This window comes from Streptopelia decaocto (genome assembly GCF_964273445.1).
Source record: "Streptopelia decaocto genome assembly, chromosome: 1".
NCBI classification, from domain to species: Eukaryota; Metazoa; Chordata; class Aves; order Columbiformes; family Columbidae; genus Streptopelia; species Streptopelia decaocto.
The window spans coordinates 139,673,614-139,693,002 of record NC_138663.1 but is presented as its reverse complement, the minus strand read 5'-3'; the positions used below and the strand labels follow the sequence as shown (position 1 = coordinate 139,693,002).

Below are 19,389 nucleotides of genomic sequence, written 5' to 3'. Positions count from 1 at the left end.
CTGCTGCTGGTGCAAAATACAAAACCTTGGATGCCTGTATGTAACAACAGCTATCTGCACATTAAGTACAGTGCTGAGCCATGTAATGAACAGTGCTATTAAGTTTATTACTGAATGTAGGGATGTTAGTTTTGTGGTACTGATTATAGTTCTTACTCCTGCTGCCCCAGTGTGTCGTTCAAGTAATTTTAGGGATGGATGTAAAAACACCAAAAGTAGATGTGGGAGAATCAGATGTATGGGCCCTCCCCTCACCTTCTGCAGGCACCAGGAGTGCCATGGATAGAGCAGGAAGCAGATATAGTTTAGGCTGTTTGCTTCACTTCTTAGAAAGCACAGTACATGCTTCATTGCTTTTCTTATATTCCTAGTTAGTGCAGATATTATAATTCTGGTTCCCATTTAAATAAAAACATATGTAGACATCAGTGAAAAACATCACCTTAAAAAGCTTAAATAATGCATAAGCCACTTAACGTTCACTAAAATAAACTCCTATTATTCCAAGATAAACATATTATTTTGATTTCCTTGTTTCATGTTTTGTGTGTGTGCTTTTTTTTCTTTAATCATTTGTAGCTGGCAATACAGGCTTCATAAATGCTGTTATTGCACACTCGCACTGCTGACAGCAATGGGGGAACAGAGTATATCCTGTGGCCTAATGAATGCTTTTAGCCTATTTCCTTTCTCTCCGGACATAAGAATTCTCCTAGAACTCACATTTGCTCTTTCCCTTCTGTATCACACTTATCTTGACATTACAGACACAAAACCTCACCATGCTGAGCCAGATACCAATAATATTTCTCAGCAAATGTCAATGAGACTTCAGTGATACTGAAGCCTGGGGATGCAGGAACAGGACTGCTATGCTACTGCACATGTCTCACATCACAAGGAGTTGGTGGCTGACACTATCCCACTGACTTCCTTTTCCAATAGTAACCTTTACTGTTGAACACGTCTCCAAGCCAAGCCCAGCACTATAACCTGCTTTGCAGATAGGAAAAGAGATGCAATAAAGTAGAGAAACCCACTCATGCTCACATATCTGGTGAGCGGCAAGGAAAGTGCAAACCAGAAGGCAGTGCTACAGACCATACTGCTGCTCATTTTCCATATATATCCTTTCTCATCTGAGACACGACATTTGTCGAAACACTTACATTTTGTCTGCAACTTTACTCATATTTCCAGTTTTAAAGGACAGCAATGTTATCTTTATCCCACCCCACCTCTGCCCCCAGTGTTAAGTGAGATGCAAAGTGGTCGTTTCCCTTCTGACCATCATGGGCAAATGAACTGTTGGTGCTCTCAAACTCTCTATTACCATGCCCAAAGCCAACTTCTGTTCACTTTCACCATTGGTATGATGATGAGAGACTGCAACAATTACCTCTTCAGGACTTATTCTGCACTAACAGTTACCTGGAAGGAGCGTGTATGTGCCAAGCTGATGCTTTGGCTCTCCTTGTTCTATGAAGGTCTGCCCATGAAAATGAACGACATGGATGTCTTTTGGCCCACCCATATTTAACAAATGCCATCGGACCAGTTCGCCTTCATACATCCTCAAGCCTTGCAAATTGTAGGTAATCCCATTAATGGCTGAAAAAAAAAAAAAAATCATTAGTAAGGAAAACCGCTCACAAAATAGGTCTCAAAGTCCTATAATGTAGTTATTAAAATGAAAATTTTTAAACCACAACTTTTCCCAATTCAAAGTGCTATGCAGTGTACAGTCTATTTACATCAATTCAGAAAATCCATACACATCACTGGAGGATTTAAGCACAGTTTTCTGGCAACACACAGCAGCCAGGAGAAAAAGGAGGTGTAAGAGATTATACATTAGATGGCAATATCAAGTCCAAAAGTAAGGACAGCTATCCAAAACATGTTCTGAAGCTTACAGTTCCACTGCCATACAGTTACAACAGACTGGTTTGATTAATAACTGATTTTATTACCAAATTTTCAAAAGGCAGATTCCACTTCTCAACATGTCTTTTTCAAACATGGTCACTTGCAGCATATGAGCATCAGATTATCAAAGACAGAAATATAGAGTTTCATTAATGGTCATTATTTCAAAGAGAAAAAAGGGCTACCTTTGAAGAGTCAGGCACTTAAACTCCACATGTCTAACAATCTCAGTATCCACAAAGCGATATGTGAAGGGCTGTCCCACAGTTCCTTCAAATTCCTCAGTAGAACTACTTGGTTTGTCAAATTATGGTAATTTTTTAAAATTTATTGCAAAAAGTTTTCAGGGTATTAGCTTCTTACTGAAAAGAGGATATGTGGGGTATTTATTTGTTTGTGTTTTGGTGGTGTTTGGTATTTTTTTGTTTGTTTTGGTTTTGTTTTGAATACATAAATACATATATATATATATACACATATATATACACACATATATATGTATGTATATATATGTGTATATATATATGTGAGTGTGAGGGAGCAGCTTTCTGTTGAAAGTTTCAGTCTAATAAATGCTTTCTTCATTTTAATAACAAATTTCCAGTCACTGCTAATGTTTGCATATAAAACTATGATTATTATAGGTACAATGGAGAAAAAGAAATAAAACAGGCACATCGTTAACACGTAGGATTTACGCATGTTCAAAGGCACAGTCAGCTGAGATACCCCCCCAAGATCTTTTCTTGTACCCAAATAAACTGAATACTTGGCAAAAGGAAATAAGTACCATGGAATTTGTGGCACTGCTGCATTTCTTGTGTCTTTTCAGTACAAGGCCTTCTAGAACGTTTGTCAAAGTACCAGCTTTTTTCTTCATCAAAGACCATAAAAAGCAAGAAAAAGTCTCGGGTCAATGTTCCACTGTTGTGTGATTTGCTGAAGGTTCCTTTTTGACAGATCAGTATTGGCCCAATTAAACCAGAGTGAATATCTTTCTCCTAGAACATAATAAACTTATGTTAGATGTAGAAGTGGATTTCCCAAAAGCTGCCAAAAACCATAGCATTCTATAGAAGTGCACCAGGCCCTGAAAATTTAAAACAGAGGACAGAATTGCCATTGCCTTGTATCTTTACTTTCCTGTGCTCTGTCTACCAAAGAGGTCCCCAATTTGAACCCCTCAACAGCTTATATCCTCTTTTAACTGAGAGTAAGAAATTAAATGTCAGATGGGAACATCAGCCACAAAATAATGGACAGTTATCCGAAATGTGTTCTGCAGCTTACATTTCTACAGCCATACAGTATCATCATTTGGAACTATTCAAAACCAGACAGGACACAATCCTGGACCAACCACCTCTAGCTGACCCTGCTTGAATTGCAAGGCGGGGTGGAGGGGTGGACTAGATGATCTGTAGTGATTGATCCCTTCTGACACAAATGTTTCTGTGATTCTGTGATCAACCCCAGCAATGCTACTACTACCATTGTGATTTCCTTACCAGATTTAAATCAGAGTAGTAGATCCAGGACCGACAAGCTGCTCCTGACTGCACAGGTCCCGATCGCCTGTTTGCATACCATACATATATATAGCTGTTATTTGGCTGAACTTCATCATCTTCCTTAAACCAAGCAGTAGATTCGTCATCATAAATACTTCCCTCAGAGGACTTTTCATAGAGGAGTCCATGAGCATGGACGGAATATGGTCTGGATGCCATATTCTTAAAATGAACCTAAAAAAAAATTTAAAAAGAGAAGAGATAGATTCTGTTCAGCAAAGTCAGGCTTAAACCAAAGTGCCCACACAATACATTCCCATGACCTCAAACTAGGGTCAAGATTTATATTATTACAGGCTACGTTGTGCATGACAAAGCTGGCAGGGATAGTTTTTGCCATCTCCATGCAGAGTCACCCTCTTCGATGCAGGTAGTTAATTAAAAAGTAGAAATGATGAGTCTAATTCCCTGTCTCCCACCAAGTCTAGGTTCCTAGGACTTTTACTGCTGCACAGTCACACCTGGGTATGCTTAGTTACAGCAAGCACTGAAGAAGGGCACAAAATAGCAAGACGAGACCTCTGTATGCACCACTCTCACCAAAATCAGTCCTCCTCACTTGTTCCAGAGAAGCATGAAGATAGAGAGATTACATATTTACCTCTCCTTAGACAATGACACTCCCAGGCTAAAACAGCCTCTTTCTCTTACTCATTCTTTTAAAGGTAGCTCAATGTGTTCCTGTTGCACAATAGTCCTGCTGAAATCAGCAGAAAGCAGTGAGATGTACTCTTCCCATTTAAGTCCATCCCTGTGTGTTGGAAGACTGGATGACGAAGGATGAGAGAAAGGAAACTCCACAGCAATGTGCTCCCTAATGCAAATATACCACTGTATCATCAGGGATACAGTTCCTCTCCATCCTTGTTGTTCGTATTAGAACCCACTTACAGCAAAAGTTTTCAAAGGAGAATACAGTTTTTTGACAAAAAAAAAAAAAATTATATATATATATATATCTTGAATACAAATGTCCTAATTTCTTCTAAAAAAAAAAAAAAAATCAAGAAGCTCCCTTTACATATAAAAGGTAATATTTTCAGTGCAATCTGGGTTTAAAGAAACCTTGATTTTTTTTTTTTTTAGTGTTAAACTTAAATATCATTTTACATTAGACTGGTAAAACAGTGTTTAATGCTGGGAAACATAAGACAAAACCAGAATTGAATATATCATGGACAGGAGAGAAAAAGTGTGTTTCAGAGAAACACATCACATTGCTTGTATGTCCACACTACAATTTCTAGTTATGAAAACTATTTTCCCATCATAATATTTTAAAATTTTGTGGCATTTTTAGACCCTTTCTATATCACACCATAAGATCACCATAAGAATCTTATCCTGCACACATATTCAAAATGTTGACTTACTAGGATAACATCATCCACTTCAGCCCGGATAACTGGCCCCAGGATGCCAAGGTGTTCTGTATATTCGTCTTCCTCCTGAAGAGTTGTAAAGGTACTGTCTGTATAGCTTTGGAAAATCACCTTATACGTGGTGCCATCTTTACAGGTTTTGTCATTCATCATTGTACTGAAAGGAAATCTCCAATTAAAAACCCACACAGTGCATCAGAAATAATAGCTTTGATGAAATCTGACAACTCATACAGCAGGAACATTTTAGAATATAAAGAATAAGCACCAAAACAAACGTCAGATGATTCTGAAAATCACAACTTGCAGTGTTTAAGCAATTCTATTTCTACAGTTGTATATGACATCCTTCAAAGATTTGGTCAGCTATCACTGAAAAACTCTAGCTAGTCTCTGAAAATGCACATGAGCTCTATTTTCCTTTTTTACCATTAGCCTCAATAAACTGAATTGGAGCTCAGCTCTGAGTGCAGCAATCCTACCACATATACCCTGTTGTCTCACAGATGTATCTTCTCTGGAGAGCTAACAGAATCACATTTTACATTTGATTATATCTGTATTTTGCAACACAGAGCTGGTAGAAAAAAAAAAGCTTTCTATGCTTCAAATCTTAAATAGAAACATCAAAATGCTATTATTCTGATAAAACATACTATCATTCCCTATAAACTTTGCCTCATTATCAGTTCTGGAAAAAAAAAAAAAGAAAAGAAAAGAAATGAAACTTAACCAAAGTAGGAAGAAAGGCCAGCTTTTAGCTCTTCAACACACCGAGATGGTATATGCCCTGGTGTCAGTTTAATTTCACTGGAACGATGCACCTCACACCACCTGAGGATGAACCTCACTGGGGAGACCTATATAGAGCTCCAGGCATAAAGGTTTCTCTGTTTTGTAAGCACACAAATAAATTGACTGTGGTTTCTTCCATTTTTGCGGGTACTGTTTATACGGACTGAGATGAGGCAGGAGTAAACCTGGAGAATACTGAAAAAGTGTGTGTGTGTGTGTAAATATCAATCAAATAAAATGGAAATTCAATTTGAAAATATAAATATGTTTGGAGCTGAATTTTGTATAATGAAAATTTTCTTGCTCTTGTTTTTGCTACTTTTGATAAAAACCTGAAGTTCTGGATGTTTTGGCCTCATTCATTTTGAGGGCTGCACAGTTCAAGTTTTTGATGAAAGGTGACTAGGAACACTCCACACGGTAAGGTGAGCACTGATCCTAATTTGTATGAATCAAGACAACGTATTTTTTAGTACAGAGTTTCTCTCAAGGCAGTGGCCAGTCTTCCCTGACAAAACATAGGAAAACCCCTCAGCATTAGAGTTTGTGATCTAGTCACCTTCTGATTTCTCTGAACCGTAGGAACAACAATGCAATAATTCATGCAGCTTTATTTTTACTTTAAGACAGTCACCTGTGTGGTTAATCACTTTGCATCTTTCATATACTTTTCAGGGCTGCAGCTCTGTAAGTTGGAAAGTGCTATTATCCCATTTTGCATCAGAGAACTGAGACTCCAGAACCACTTCTTGCTAGTGCTAGAAACTGTGATTTCATCATACCTATAAGCATATCCTGTCTATATTAGCTCAGTCAGCACATTAAATTTCTGGAAAGGCTTTGTACAAGGAGGTCTCTATCCTGTCTCTGCTACAGACTGCGAGACCTCAAGGAGGAAGTAAAACAGGTTATTCAAGTATAACAGATCTAACTGGAAGTTTCCTTCTTGACCTCTTACAGTGGGTTTTTCAACTTTTGTTTTAAAGTGTGTTTCTAGTGAGTCTACAAAAGACTTGTAGTTACATTGTTCTTGATTATAATAAACTCCATGACATTCGGGGGGGGGGGGGGGGGGGGGGTGTCCCAATCTCCCATGCAAAATTCTGAGGGTTCTGCAACTGAAATGTTGGAAATGACATTGCACATTATAGATGCTCTTAAATTTTTCAGTACCCGAGTCAAGATTCTGCTAGTATGTGTAAGAATGGCGCGCAAAATGAAAGCAAATGATTTAGCCAAACCTTTTTTTATATCCTGCATAGTTCCAGCAGACCTCTTGAGCTGCAATATAGTATCTCCTCTCATTCCCTTTGCTCCGCAGGTAGTGTTCAGCAATGTCGTCTGGGTTCCGTTGTGCATTGATATTCACTTTTGGGTCTGTCATGTATGGGTCATCAAAGCTCACATAATGGTATTCATATTCACTGCCTGATGTTTCCTCATTGTAATATCCTTCCATAGCATACTCATAGTCTCCATTTTCTTGGGGAAGCCCAATTGTGATCGATGGTTTAAGCTGTCGTGGCGTGAGTGTGTAATTTAGCGACTCTCCATGCCTGGATCTACTCAGATCCACTCTATGGTTGGCCTCACTGGGTGCTCTTGTGGTGCAACAAGGCAGTGTTGTGTGGTTGGCCTCACCTGGAAACAACGTACGGCCAAAGCCTGCCATAGAATTGGTGAATTTTTGAGGCTTTTTGCTTCTTGGGCTTAGCAAGTGCATTGTTTTTGGATTTTCCTTTTTCCTTCGGATCTTGATGAAGGTTCCAGATGTACTCAAAGTATCATTCTTATTCCTTTCCTTTCTTTTCAGAGGTGGACGCATGAGGCTTCCTTTCTGTTTTTCTCCCATTAGATGTGAGAACCCTTGATACTTCTTCATGTGCTTCTTATTTATGAATTCTGTACCATTTCTGCCATGATGACCTAACTTACCACTACCAGATTTATCTAAATTTGCCTCTAATCCAAGACTCCCCTTTGCAGACACCAAATTCCATTCCTCACTTGTAATTTTAGATGAATATTTCCCAGACCTGGGCAATGATAGTTGTAGAAAGTTCTTCACTAGCGCAGGGCTGGAATTTGGGCTTATGTTGCCCAGTGTATGATCTAAAGAATAAGTGTCTGCTTGTTTATCTTTGGATAGTTTGGGTTCAGAGAGGGTGGATGCATTAGACCCACCTCCTACAACGAGGTCTGAAGCAACTGTCAAGTTAACTGCATGCACAGTGTTTTCCGTCTTAGTTTCCTCCTCTTCCAGTTCATCATCATAATCATATGGAAGCTGCCCAGTTCCCACCATGGCTGTATCGGATGTGTTCTCTGAATGATGCACAGAATGAGGTACACTTGTCTCGTCAGAAAATGAGGCATTTTTATTTCGTACGTGATTTAAAAGGGCACTCATCTTTTGGATGGAGTAAAACTTCATGGCCAGTGAGTTTCGCTTCTTCCTTCTACTACTAATGTTATCTCCTCTTCCAGTGCTTTCCTCTTGATGATTTTCTGAAAAAAATTTACTGTCCTTCTCATCAGTTGGAAGCTCTTCTGCAACATTCATTTGACCATCCCCATTGCTCAGAAAGTGTTCACCTGTGGACTTGTTACCGTGATCTATTTCATAATTGCTTTTGCTTCTATTCTCAAATACCAAGTCAGCTTTTCCACCACTCGTGCTAGCTAAAAATAAGCCCTCTTCTGCTGTGACTGACGTGTGATTTGGCTGGAATGTTTCAGCCTCGATTAGGGGAAGAGGAGTGATATTAGTTTCTAAGAATTTATAGGTGTTTCTGGATTCACTGCTATTTATAGCTGTCAGACCTGAGCCAGCCACCACCTCAGAACTCATGGCATTGGCAACTTCATACTGTTCCCAGGCCAGTGCTGTCAGGTTTTGTTTTTCTTCATTGCCTGTTGCCTTCCTTAGGCTTCGGATGGAGTATAAAGCAGCCAGCTGATCCTGATAATCCAAATCCTCTTGATCTCCTTCTTCTTGTTGTGCATCTTCTTCAACTGAGGCAGAAACAGCCTTTTTATCAGTCTTGGTATAAGTGAAATCCATAACATCAAATGTGTAATCTTCCTCATAGTCACATCTGGCATCTCTGAATCTCAGTCTCATGCCGTAACTCATCTCTGGGGTACCCCAGGATGCTAAAAGCCAAGTACCTGAAATTAAAATAAAAGTGTTTTTCTAATATGCACTAGTTAAGAGAGTGGACATTGCCTATCACATAAGTAGTCGGGGTAAGTTTCTGAGTTTGTTTCTACAGCACCTACTACTGCAGAGTGCTAATCCTCATCTGGGTTTTCTGTGAGCTCTCATTGCAGTGAAACATAATAAATAAGTGTAAATAAATAATAGCACATATAAAAAAATATATCTAAGAGCTGGAGCTCTTCTCCAGAGATTAAGCTGTATCTAGGACCTGAGTCCATACATAACCCATGAAAGAAATGGATATTAAAAAGAAATAAAGAAACAATTTAAAGGATCCTATGTTTAGACCAGGATCCAAGACTGGGATCTTTTGAGAGAAAGCTTTAATTTTGTCCTGTCCTTAGTGTTGTGTGCATTGCCCTACAGAGCATTCTGAACAATTATGTTCTGAAGCAATGTTGACAAACATTTGAAATACACAGTATTTTAAAAGTTTTTGAATGCATAAAGGATTATCTTTAAAATAATGAAATAATTTGAATTTCCAATCTGGACGCAAACTCTTAAGCTGCCAATTTAAGGCATCTTAAAGCTTTTAATAATTCCTCCAAAACTTAGTTCTCCATTGTGAAACTAGGATTTGCAGAGAAGATGATAAAATCATTTTCCCTAAACAGCACCAAATCAAGTTCTTTGCTTGTTACAGCTTGCCTTTGGAACTAGCAGATATGATAGAATAGGCAGAATTAACAGATCTTGATAAAACAAGCCTTTTTTTATTAAAAAGGTCACATAGAATTTTTCTGCATTTATCAGAGTTTGAGGTGACCTGCACAGTTTGTTTTATTTCTAAACAGCAGTAAATTTACAAAAGAGAACATGCCCTAGATAAAAGAACAGACCACATACCAAAAATCAAGCAAAAGTACAACTTCATTGCTGGGGAGGTTTCTGTAAAGTTTGATGGAGTATTAATGATTCCCTAGCCTTGAATAATAAAAAACACTTTACATTTTGAACTCATAAGGTCTTGATGCTGTGAAATCAGTGAAAACAAGCTTTGAGCGTGTAAAGAATGTTATTTAAATAGAAGATACCAAAAAAAGGTATTTTAAATAGGATAAGGATACCTAAACCTTGTGGCATTTTAGGATGTTCACTAAATACAGCCTTCAATGAGGAAGAATCTCTGTCCTTTTGGAGGTTAATTCTGTAAGTATGGACTACATGGGTTCTAGTGTCACATTTCAAGATATGGTATTAATCCTAGTTAGATATTGAGATGTATTAATATACCGGTGGACCAATGATCTGATTCAGTCAGGCAGACTTTACTGCTGCTAAATGACCACAAGCCCCTAAGGTGAGGTATAGCCACTTTGTCTAATAATGATTAGCAAAATTAAGAATCTTGGCCCATTTTAGTTATCTCAGGTTGGACAAGTGTGCAGTAAAATTGGGAATCACACTGTGAAGTTGATACTGGATTGTTTCCAAGAACAATCTTAGAATTGCCTTAAAATTATCACTGCTAACCCCAATACTAATTTCAAAGTGGAAAAAAAAAAAAAAAAGGAAGAAAAAAAAAACCACAACAAAAAACCCCCACAATCAACCAAACCCAACAACACAAACAAACCCCAAACAATGAACCTCCCCCCAAAAAAGAAGCCCAAAAAAAACAAAAAAAGAGAGCCTCAGTATAGCACAATTATGTTCTGTGCTAATTGTGCGTAGCCAACAAAACTCCACACACGCATCAGTCACACTGGGGAATGATTCAACATTTTCCAGCACTGTGTTTATCTGAAAAGCTTTCTTTCCTATTTGAGTAAGTCCTTATAGACTGGAATAAAATAAATAATAATAATAATAATAATAATAATAATAATAATAATAATAATAATAATAATAATAATCTTAGAAGAACTGTCAAACACGATAGTTTTACCACTTACCAACATTGTCCATTTCTACTGTGACTGATTCTCCACTCATTGGGAAAAGGTTCAACACATCTTCATACCTCCCTTGATACAGAAACGCGTGCCCAGAAAGGCGAACAGAAACAATCTCATGAGTGCCAACACTGGAGAAGTGCCACTGAACCACGCTATCTTGGCAAAATCCAAGGATTTCACTGCTGTCAGACACATAACCATTTATTGCTAAAAATAAAGCAAAATAAGTGGTCTCAATATTTTCAGAGTAAGACTTTTGAAACTTCCTGTTCTTTGATGTCAGTCCTCTGAACTGGACTCACATTTGCACCTGGAAAGAGATTGGCACAGGGCCGAAACCACAATAGCCTTGATGGAGATTCCAGCTCTGGAAATAGTATCTCTAAGGCAGCAGGGTGCTGCATCAAAGTTAAATAACCCTTGCCTTTGCCTGTGGGTCCAGAGCCAGCCTGGTCCCTAAAATAGTGCATATATAGTACAACAGTACAGTGCTGCCTGGCATGGTTAGAAGTTCACTGACTCTCTAGAGAATTCCCCAATTGTACTACATCTGAGAACAAGCAATCACTGAATGTTCAGGTTCACATGAGCTTGCATAATACTCAGGTTGATATACCACTCACTGTGCATTATGTTCGAGTTATAGAACTTGGGATCATCCCTTTTAACACTGGCAGGGCTGCTGCAGTATTCCTTGATGTTATCCTCTATGTACCAGCTCTTATTTTCATCAAACACAGCAAACATTGCCTGCTGCTCCCCATCTGCTTTTTTCTGAAAGACAATCAACACAGCAGTTATATTTTATGAGCACAGACATATTAAGGACTCAATCCTACAATTTTTCTTACTTACAATGTAAGCAATATAAGCTTCACAAGAGTTGTGGTAAGCATGATCCAAGGGCTAGTGAAAGGGAGTAGGGGGTCAAGACTTCAAGCTGACAATGCTACTACTGCAACCAGCCCATGGTGGAGCACTGAGGAAGGTACTAGCACTGCTGAGACACAGATGGTGTATGACTGGTCTCTCTGTAAAAGGACCAGGCTCCTGGTTTGACCTGAGCACAAGCTTGTGACCTTTTTGCAAAGAGAGCCACTCTCCCAAAACTCTCCCATGCTGTTTGAGTTGCTTTGGATTCAGTGATTCCCAAGACTGTCAGACCCTGTTGAATTACATCTGTTACAGAAAGGGACCAGCTCATATCTAAATGTTTTAGAGTGTGAAGGTATAATAGCAGCAGGAAAGTTCATTATCAAATCTAGAAATAAAATTTCAAGTCAGGCTGACCTTTTGTTGAAATGCTGCTGTTGCTAAGAAAATCAGAACATAATTCCTCTAGTACTGTGGACAGCTAAAGGACTGTTTCTTCAAGGCATTTCTTTAGGAGCCTATTGGTTTAATTGCTCTCTATATGACAGCTCTCTAAGGGGAGCAAAACCAAATTCACTGTAGATCAAATAACACTATTTGAGCAAAATGTATCTCTAAGACGTTGCCAAACTTGTTACCTGCACACCCTTTTGTGTCAACGCTTCACTTTTACAAATCAGAAGTGGGCCAATCAGTCCAGAGGCTATATCTCTCTCGATATCTACAGCACTATGATATAGCCTTGTAATGCATTGTGCGTCCTGCGCAGTGGGTTGGTCCGTTTTAGCTATTGTCCATTCATAAGTGTATGTCTTCCCTGGTTCAATTCCTCTACTCTGGGTGTCATTGCCTAAGGAAAAATGTAGAACAGTAATGACAAAAGCTTAGAGACAGATCTTTATATAACATCAGAATGCACCTTTTAATGAAATTGCTCCACTTACACCATTTCAAGCTACCTCTAAGACAACTGAAGTTCAGCATGAACCTTTGTCTCTCTCTAAAATCACAAACAAGAACAGAAAACTAAGACATAAAAAATGGTACTGTCTATGCTTTGCAGATAATACCTTGGTTCCTCTACAAGGCAACACAACAGGTCAGCAGAGGCAGAGCACAGAACTGAGGTCTCCCAGTCATGCACATTCCTAGCCAGCGTATCTCCTTCAAAGCAATGAAGCCCTCCCTCCACAACCACTAGTGGCATGCAAAATCTAATTTCACAAATTTCTTACTTGTGGGATCCAGAGGATAATCAGTCCCTTCTGCATTCTTTGAAAGTGTCACTCCATGGAAATAAATGCTGTAGGGTCGACTGGCCTTATTTTTGAATACGATCTATATGGATAGGCAAATGACAAAAAAATAGTTTAGTGTTCAGCAAATCCTTGTCTCAGCACATAAAGTTTCAAATATAGTAGAAATTTGCCCAGATTCAGCCTGGGAAGTGCTGGAAAGGCAAAGGGATGTCTTAAAAACTGTCTGAATTTATGTTACTTACTTTGACTTTGTCATTGAGTTGAGCTCTGATAATAGGGCCCAAGATTCCAGTTTCCTTGGGACGAGGATTTTCCAGGCGTTTAGTGAAGCTGGCATCAGTATATTGCCTAAAAATAGCCTTTTTATACTTTTTACCTATGAGATTTGCAAAGTTGTCCAAGTGCTGTGCTTTATAGTGTCTTAAAAATAAAGGAAAAAGACAAGCAAACAACAAAACAGAATTAGTACACTCAAGCAACTGGTAGAAACCACACCACTTGAAAAAAAAAAAAATCCAAACCCTAGACTAACCTAATGCTCTTTACCCCAAATTCTAACCTAAATTAGGTAAGAGGAAGCTTGGAACATTACTTATGTTTTAGTAGCATATATGACCAATTTAACAGGTTCTATATGTAAGAAAGATACAAACTGAAGTAGCAGTTACATTTTCAAGATAAGACAGTAGAAATCTCTCTTCCCCTTTTACAACGGCATAGTTGAGCACAGAAAATCAATTTGCTTACAGTAGCAAAGACTATAGGAGACACAGAAATAGATATTCTTAATCCCAGTCAAGCACCATACAATAAGCAGTGTTACACTCAGGTTTAAAAACATTAGAAGTGTTAATGCTGAGAACTAAACTACGATAAATACTGGGAAGTAACACAGCAGAACATGTTTGTCCTGGTCACTTGCATTTCAAAAAGGGTTACTGAACAGGGATAAACTCTCTGATTTTGAACGGAGAAGGAAAAATCAGAGCACTGAGGCAGTTAAGTAATGCCACGTAACTAGTAAAGAAAAACAGAAAAGTTTGCTCCATGCAGTCCAAGAGCAAATAAGAAGGGAAGCAAATCATGCCAAAGAAGGAGGAATACTTCGAGTTATGTGAACACTACGTTATAAGGAGGTATATGAAAATATAACCTCATTTAAGGTAAAGACTTGTTTTGCTTAAATCCTTAGTTTCTTACAAACATCAGCTTGTAAAGGCACCAGTACTCTAGCAGTGGGGAACTGACAGATTGCAAATTTAACCTTACAGTGCATTGGCAGCATTGAGTACTATGACTTCACATGTGTTACATAATTCCTTCTATTTACCTTAAATTGACCAAAATAGCCCAGTATGCTTACTTATCATGACCTTACTACATCTACATTGGTACATGCAAAGGTCATTTATAGACACATCTCTTTCTCCTAGTCCCTAAACACTTTATCGCACTAAACTTTTAAAAACTTTTATTCTCCAGAAATATTTCCTCCCTCTCCCCCTCTTAGGGATTGTTTATTTCAGCAGAATTCATGTTGAAAAGTAATTTAGAAAATAGGCTTGTATGCTACTTAGGGCATTTCCTAAGTCATCTTCATATTTTGAGCTCCCTGTTAGAGGCAGAAGAGGGGGTCCACTTTTGGGGTCCTCACTAAAGAACGTCCTTGTCACACCGGTGAAAGTCCCATGGAGGGCCACCACCGTGATTAGGGAACTAGAGCACATGACATAGAAGGCAAAATCTTAGTTTATTCAGTTGTGTGAAGACACAGCTAAGTGATTAACTTACTTTTATTTTCAACTATCAAATGGGAGATTATAGAGAAAACAGAATCAGATTCTTCTTAGAGCTGCATAGAGAAGAGGTGAGACACAATGGACACAAGGTGCAATATGAGAAAGTCTGATGAGCTATAAGGAAAAACTTTTTCACTGTGAGGTTGCAAAGGTGCCCAGAGAAGTTGAGGAGTCCCCATCCTTAAAGGCAATGAAAACACAGCTGGATAAAGTCCTGTGCAGCTGGATCCAACTTTGCCAATGGATCCCCACAGGTCTGCTCCAACCTGGATTATTCTGTGATTTCCTATTAACATTCCATATTATGTTGACAACATATTATTTTACCTATCAAGGCTGGCTGGAATACTTGGGGCATAATCCCAAGTAACTTCTTCTGCAGCAATGAAATATTCCCAGCTTTTGACCATAAGACGTTCTTTAAAGGAGAGACGACTCTTCTTCACTTCTTTGTCCCCACAGTCTCTTACAGTGAGGTAACCGTGCATTCCAGCTAATTGAGAAGAAACAGTTCCACAGTGATTTTCCATTCTATGAACTCTTACCACTTCAACTGCATTTCTCAGCTAAGGCTGGCAGCAGATATTTTTTCATCTGATTGCCATCTTTCTAAGCTTGAAAAGGCTGCATCTATGTAGACTATATGTGGCCTGGAGCCTTCCAAGGAGCCTGTATTAATCAAATGGAATACAGCAGCTCTCTCAATTGGCCCTCTTTGAAAATACCAGCTGAATAGATAGAAACTTTCTTTTTCTCTCCTATTTTTTTTTGCTTGTCTGGCTTTGTTTTAAAATGTGTCTTCCAACTCTTGTGAGACATTTCTCTCATTCTTTAAAACAGTATTCTGATCACTTCTGAGAGAGGGAGATACCCACTTTCAAATGATGAACAGCAAATATTTTCAGAGCAACCCTTAGCTGAAAGTGCTCTGTTTCTCAGGAAACAGGTGGATCCTTAATCATTTTATAATAGTGCTTATGTGAACAGCGCACAGAAACTTAGATGTTGCAGTACTGATTCACTGTTGCTCTGTGATCTGCACACAGCAGTAAAGCAAGTAAAGTAAGAACATCTTTTAGTTCATCATGCACTTCTCCTTCCAGCAGAATGCCCTGTTCTCCAGCGATTGTCATTTCACTAAGAAACCATCTGAAACACAGTAACTGTACCATTGCAAAACAGTAGAAGCCATATGGCACAACTCTACAGGTGCCTAATGAATAGATGTTTCCTTGCCTTGCAGGTGCTTTTGGACAAGAGAAGATATCAGCCACCTTCCTTCCTGACTCACTGTCATGTTTACTGTGGTTGATGCTCCTCCCACTAGGTTAACAGTAGAAACTCGGCGACGTCTTTGCTCCATGGACTGGCCATTGATATGGATGGAGAAAATTTCTGGCTCGGAACTCATTCCTATCAAATGCCAGCTAATGTTGTCATATGCACAAGCCTCTAAATCTGAAAGAGAAATGGAATTAGGGTTCAGAATAAAGGCAAATCATGCAAGTTCCCTGTGCACATTAGGCCTGAAGTGGATCTTTGCTCAAAATGTTAAAAAATTTCTAACTCCTGTGATCAGTGTTTGCAACAAGAGGCAGTTTCAGAAGCTTGTAAATGGAACAGATACAAAAATCTTACATGCAAGTGACAACCTGACTTATAGTGAGCTAGAGAAGATGGAAGAAAACCAGTAGCCTCTTTTGAAAGCTGATTTGTCCTTGCTTAGGGCAGAGAGAGGGGAGGGAAAATGGGAAGGATGCAAGCTAAAGCATAAGTTTATATCTAGTCAAAGTAATTATCCAATATATGTTTAAAAAATTCCACCTAAGACAGTCTTTTGTATTTACTCAATGGACTGGACAGAGATATGAAAGTAGTTCCTTCGAGAAACACAGGGAAAACGCTAACAACAGAACAGCCCCATTGCCACCTTCCTAGTCTTCCCACTTAATTGTCTAATTTAATGGTAACTGACTTTCCACTTCCGCGATGTTCTATATGCTGTAAAACCAGCAGTTCATGTAACCACTTCACTCTGTCCCCATCAGCTGAGTAAAAAAAAGGAGGAACTTCTTATTTTTTAAGTTAGTAATCCTGTTCTTAGAGCAGAACTCTTCTTAGCAGTAAACTTGTTGTTTTCAGCAATATGGCATGACTTCCTTCCAGCAGCACAGTTTCTCTTCTGGAATTTGGATGCACACCAGCATGTTGTAAAAAAAGGCTATATTCTATTCTTTCACATTCCTATTCTCTTGTATAAAAAGCAAAGGTAATATTTAGTCTTCATCAACGTTAATTTAATTTCACATAAACCTGAATAGTACCTGGTAATGTTCCATCAGTATAGCCATTAATTGTGTACTTGAGTGATGCTGATCTTTGCCAACTCTTGTTTTCATCAAACACACCAAACATCAGTACATACTCCTTGTTGAAAAGTTTCTGTGACCCATCCTCATTTAGGCTTCCTGGGAAGAAGAAACAACAGGTGTTAATTTGAAGCAGAAGTAAAGCAAATTTCAAACCAATGTAGTGACATTAATATGTACTTAATGAGCTTGGTTCACCTGTTAGCATGTACTGGCTGAGCCTGACCAAAACAAGTACTTAAAAATGCTCATAAAGTTATTTTATTTCTGAACGTACTTTTGGGTTGAGTAACCATACAATCAAAAGTCTGTAATATCCCAGAGAAGATTAAAAAACATGCAACGAATTGTCTCAGACAATTCTGGCAGAGTGTTGTAAGGATTGCCCTAATGAATGGGAGCACCAAGCAGTCTTCTGTCCAAAATCAGCACTGGCCTCTCTTTTGAGACTGCAAGACAAGGGGAAGAATGATGGCAGAGCCACCTGCACTGTGAATGCTGCCTATTCAAGCACTACACTGAGGTCAACAGCTCCTTTAAAATGCGTGAAACCAACCACTCAAAGAACCTTTACATAGAAAAGACTATGACAAATACTGCTCAATTAGATCAGTTATAAGAAACTGTCTAGTTGAGTTTGTGATACAGGTGACATTTCTAATCAACAAGTAGAATTCATTCTTGACATGCCACACAGAGCTAGTGCAATTCTACTGATTCTTTCTGAAGACTGCTCACATAAAAAACTTCCATTTCCTACTTTCAATACATAATCCAGGACTAAAACAGACATCCCTCTGGACTGCATTAACTAAAAATTTGGGAGCTTGCTGATTATTCTACTTAGGAGGAGACACTAGCAGTGGAAACAGTTAATGTAATCCTTTCTATTTATGAGAGGCCACAAAGTCCTGTTTTCCTGCACAAAAAGAAGGCCTAGATCAACAAAGGAATTAATCTGATTGTCACACAAAGAACATTCGGTCAGTGCTTTAACTCTAAGGTCCATTTTTTACAACCTTCCCAGGTTATACCACCTGTGCTGCTCTTAATGTCTCAAACTGTGGCAGGTTGACCCCAGCCAACAGCCAAGCACCCACACGGCCACTTCAGTGTTTCCCTTCCCCCAGCAGGACAGCAGAGAGAACAGTAAGAACAGAAGTGAGAAAACTTGTGGGTTAATAAAGATCATTCAATAGTTGAAGGGAAGAGGGGAGAAAAACAAAATGAAGTCACTCAGCACCTCCCACAAGGAGTCTGATGCTCAGCCAGTCTCTCAAGAACAGTCACCTTGGAAGACGCCCCAATATTCCCGCTGTTTCTTCTTCCTCTACCACCAGTTTTAATTGCTGAGAATGATGTTACATCGCAGGGAATATCCCTTTGGCCAATTCAGTTCAGCCATCCACCTGTGTCCCCCCTCCCAGCCTACTTGCTGGGGAGGTCAGAGTGGTAAAAAGAGAAAGCCTTGAAGCTGCTCAGCAATATCTAAAATGTGGGTGTATTATCAATGCTATTTAGCCAGAAATCCAAAACGCAGCACCATATGAGCTGCTGTGAAGAAACTTTACTCCGTACCAGACAGACCAAGTACACTGGCATTTTGCACACCTACAGTATCTCATCTGACTTCCATCCTCCTTGTGCATCACCCAGTCAAAGAAACCTTGTCCAAAAACCTTAAAAATGTGATCAATTAGCCATTTGTCTTTGCTCTAGCTAGAAACATGCTCAAACTGTCTTGAAGGTAGCGCTCAAACCAATCCATCTCCAACTCATATGCAACTCAGGCAACAATACATGCATGAATCTAAGAAGCCTAAGAAGGAAGAAAATCAAGTAATTCCAAAGCATTTTATGGCACACTGGTGGAGTTATTCTGGACAAATGCGCACATACACATGAACACAGAGAAAGAAAACTCAAGAAAAGCAGGAAAATAACAAGTCCTAGATACTATTAAAAGTACTAATTCGCAAAAAACTTTAGGAGGAACATAATTTATATTAATGCTGCTCCTTTGGGGCGACATGAGCAGGTGTGCTCTGGAATTAAACAGATGTCTGTCAGTGAAAAGAATGCCCTTGTACAACCTGCACTGAACCAGTTTTATGTTTACTTTCACAAAAGTTTCAAGGTCCAAGTCCATGCAGTCTGCAATCTATATAAAATCTTTGACCCAAACTGCCAGGCAAGATGATCAAGCTAAATAACACACAGACCTTTCACTAAAAGAAGGATATTTAACTTTGAAAAATTCAGGATTTAAGGGATCAGCAAGAAGTTTA

The 19,389-nt window shown here is 38.9% G+C and overlaps 1 protein-coding gene across 4 annotated transcripts in view; it reads right to left on the bottom strand.

Annotated features, from left to right (window-relative positions):
* Nucleotides 1-19,389, bottom strand: part of F5 (coagulation factor V) — a 39,576-nt gene that overhangs the window by 8,953 nt on the left and 11,234 nt on the right. For all 4 annotated transcript variants that reach the window (XR_014183496.1, XM_082047087.1, XM_082047085.1 and 1 more), the window contains 13 exons: nt 17,057-17,200; nt 15,969-16,190; nt 15,060-15,225; nt 13,176-13,353; nt 12,910-13,012; nt 12,313-12,524; nt 11,425-11,575; nt 10,799-11,008; nt 6,919-8,848; nt 4,874-5,039; nt 3,438-3,674; nt 2,720-2,930; nt 1,432-1,611 (listed from right to left, as the gene is read on the bottom strand). Coding sequence is in view for 3 of the 4 variants with exons in the window: in XM_082047087.1 (XP_081903213.1) it covers nt 1,432-1,611; nt 2,720-2,930; nt 3,438-3,674; nt 4,874-5,039; nt 6,919-8,848; nt 10,799-11,008; nt 11,425-11,575; nt 12,313-12,524; nt 12,910-13,012; nt 13,176-13,353; nt 15,060-15,225; nt 15,969-16,190; nt 17,057-17,200 (4,110 nt within the window). In the remaining variant the exon portion in view is untranslated. The remainder of the gene's footprint in view (nt 1-1,431; nt 1,612-2,719; nt 2,931-3,437; nt 3,675-4,873; nt 5,040-6,918; nt 8,849-10,798; nt 11,009-11,424; nt 11,576-12,312; nt 12,525-12,909; nt 13,013-13,175; nt 13,354-15,059; nt 15,226-15,968; nt 16,191-17,056; nt 17,201-19,389) is intronic.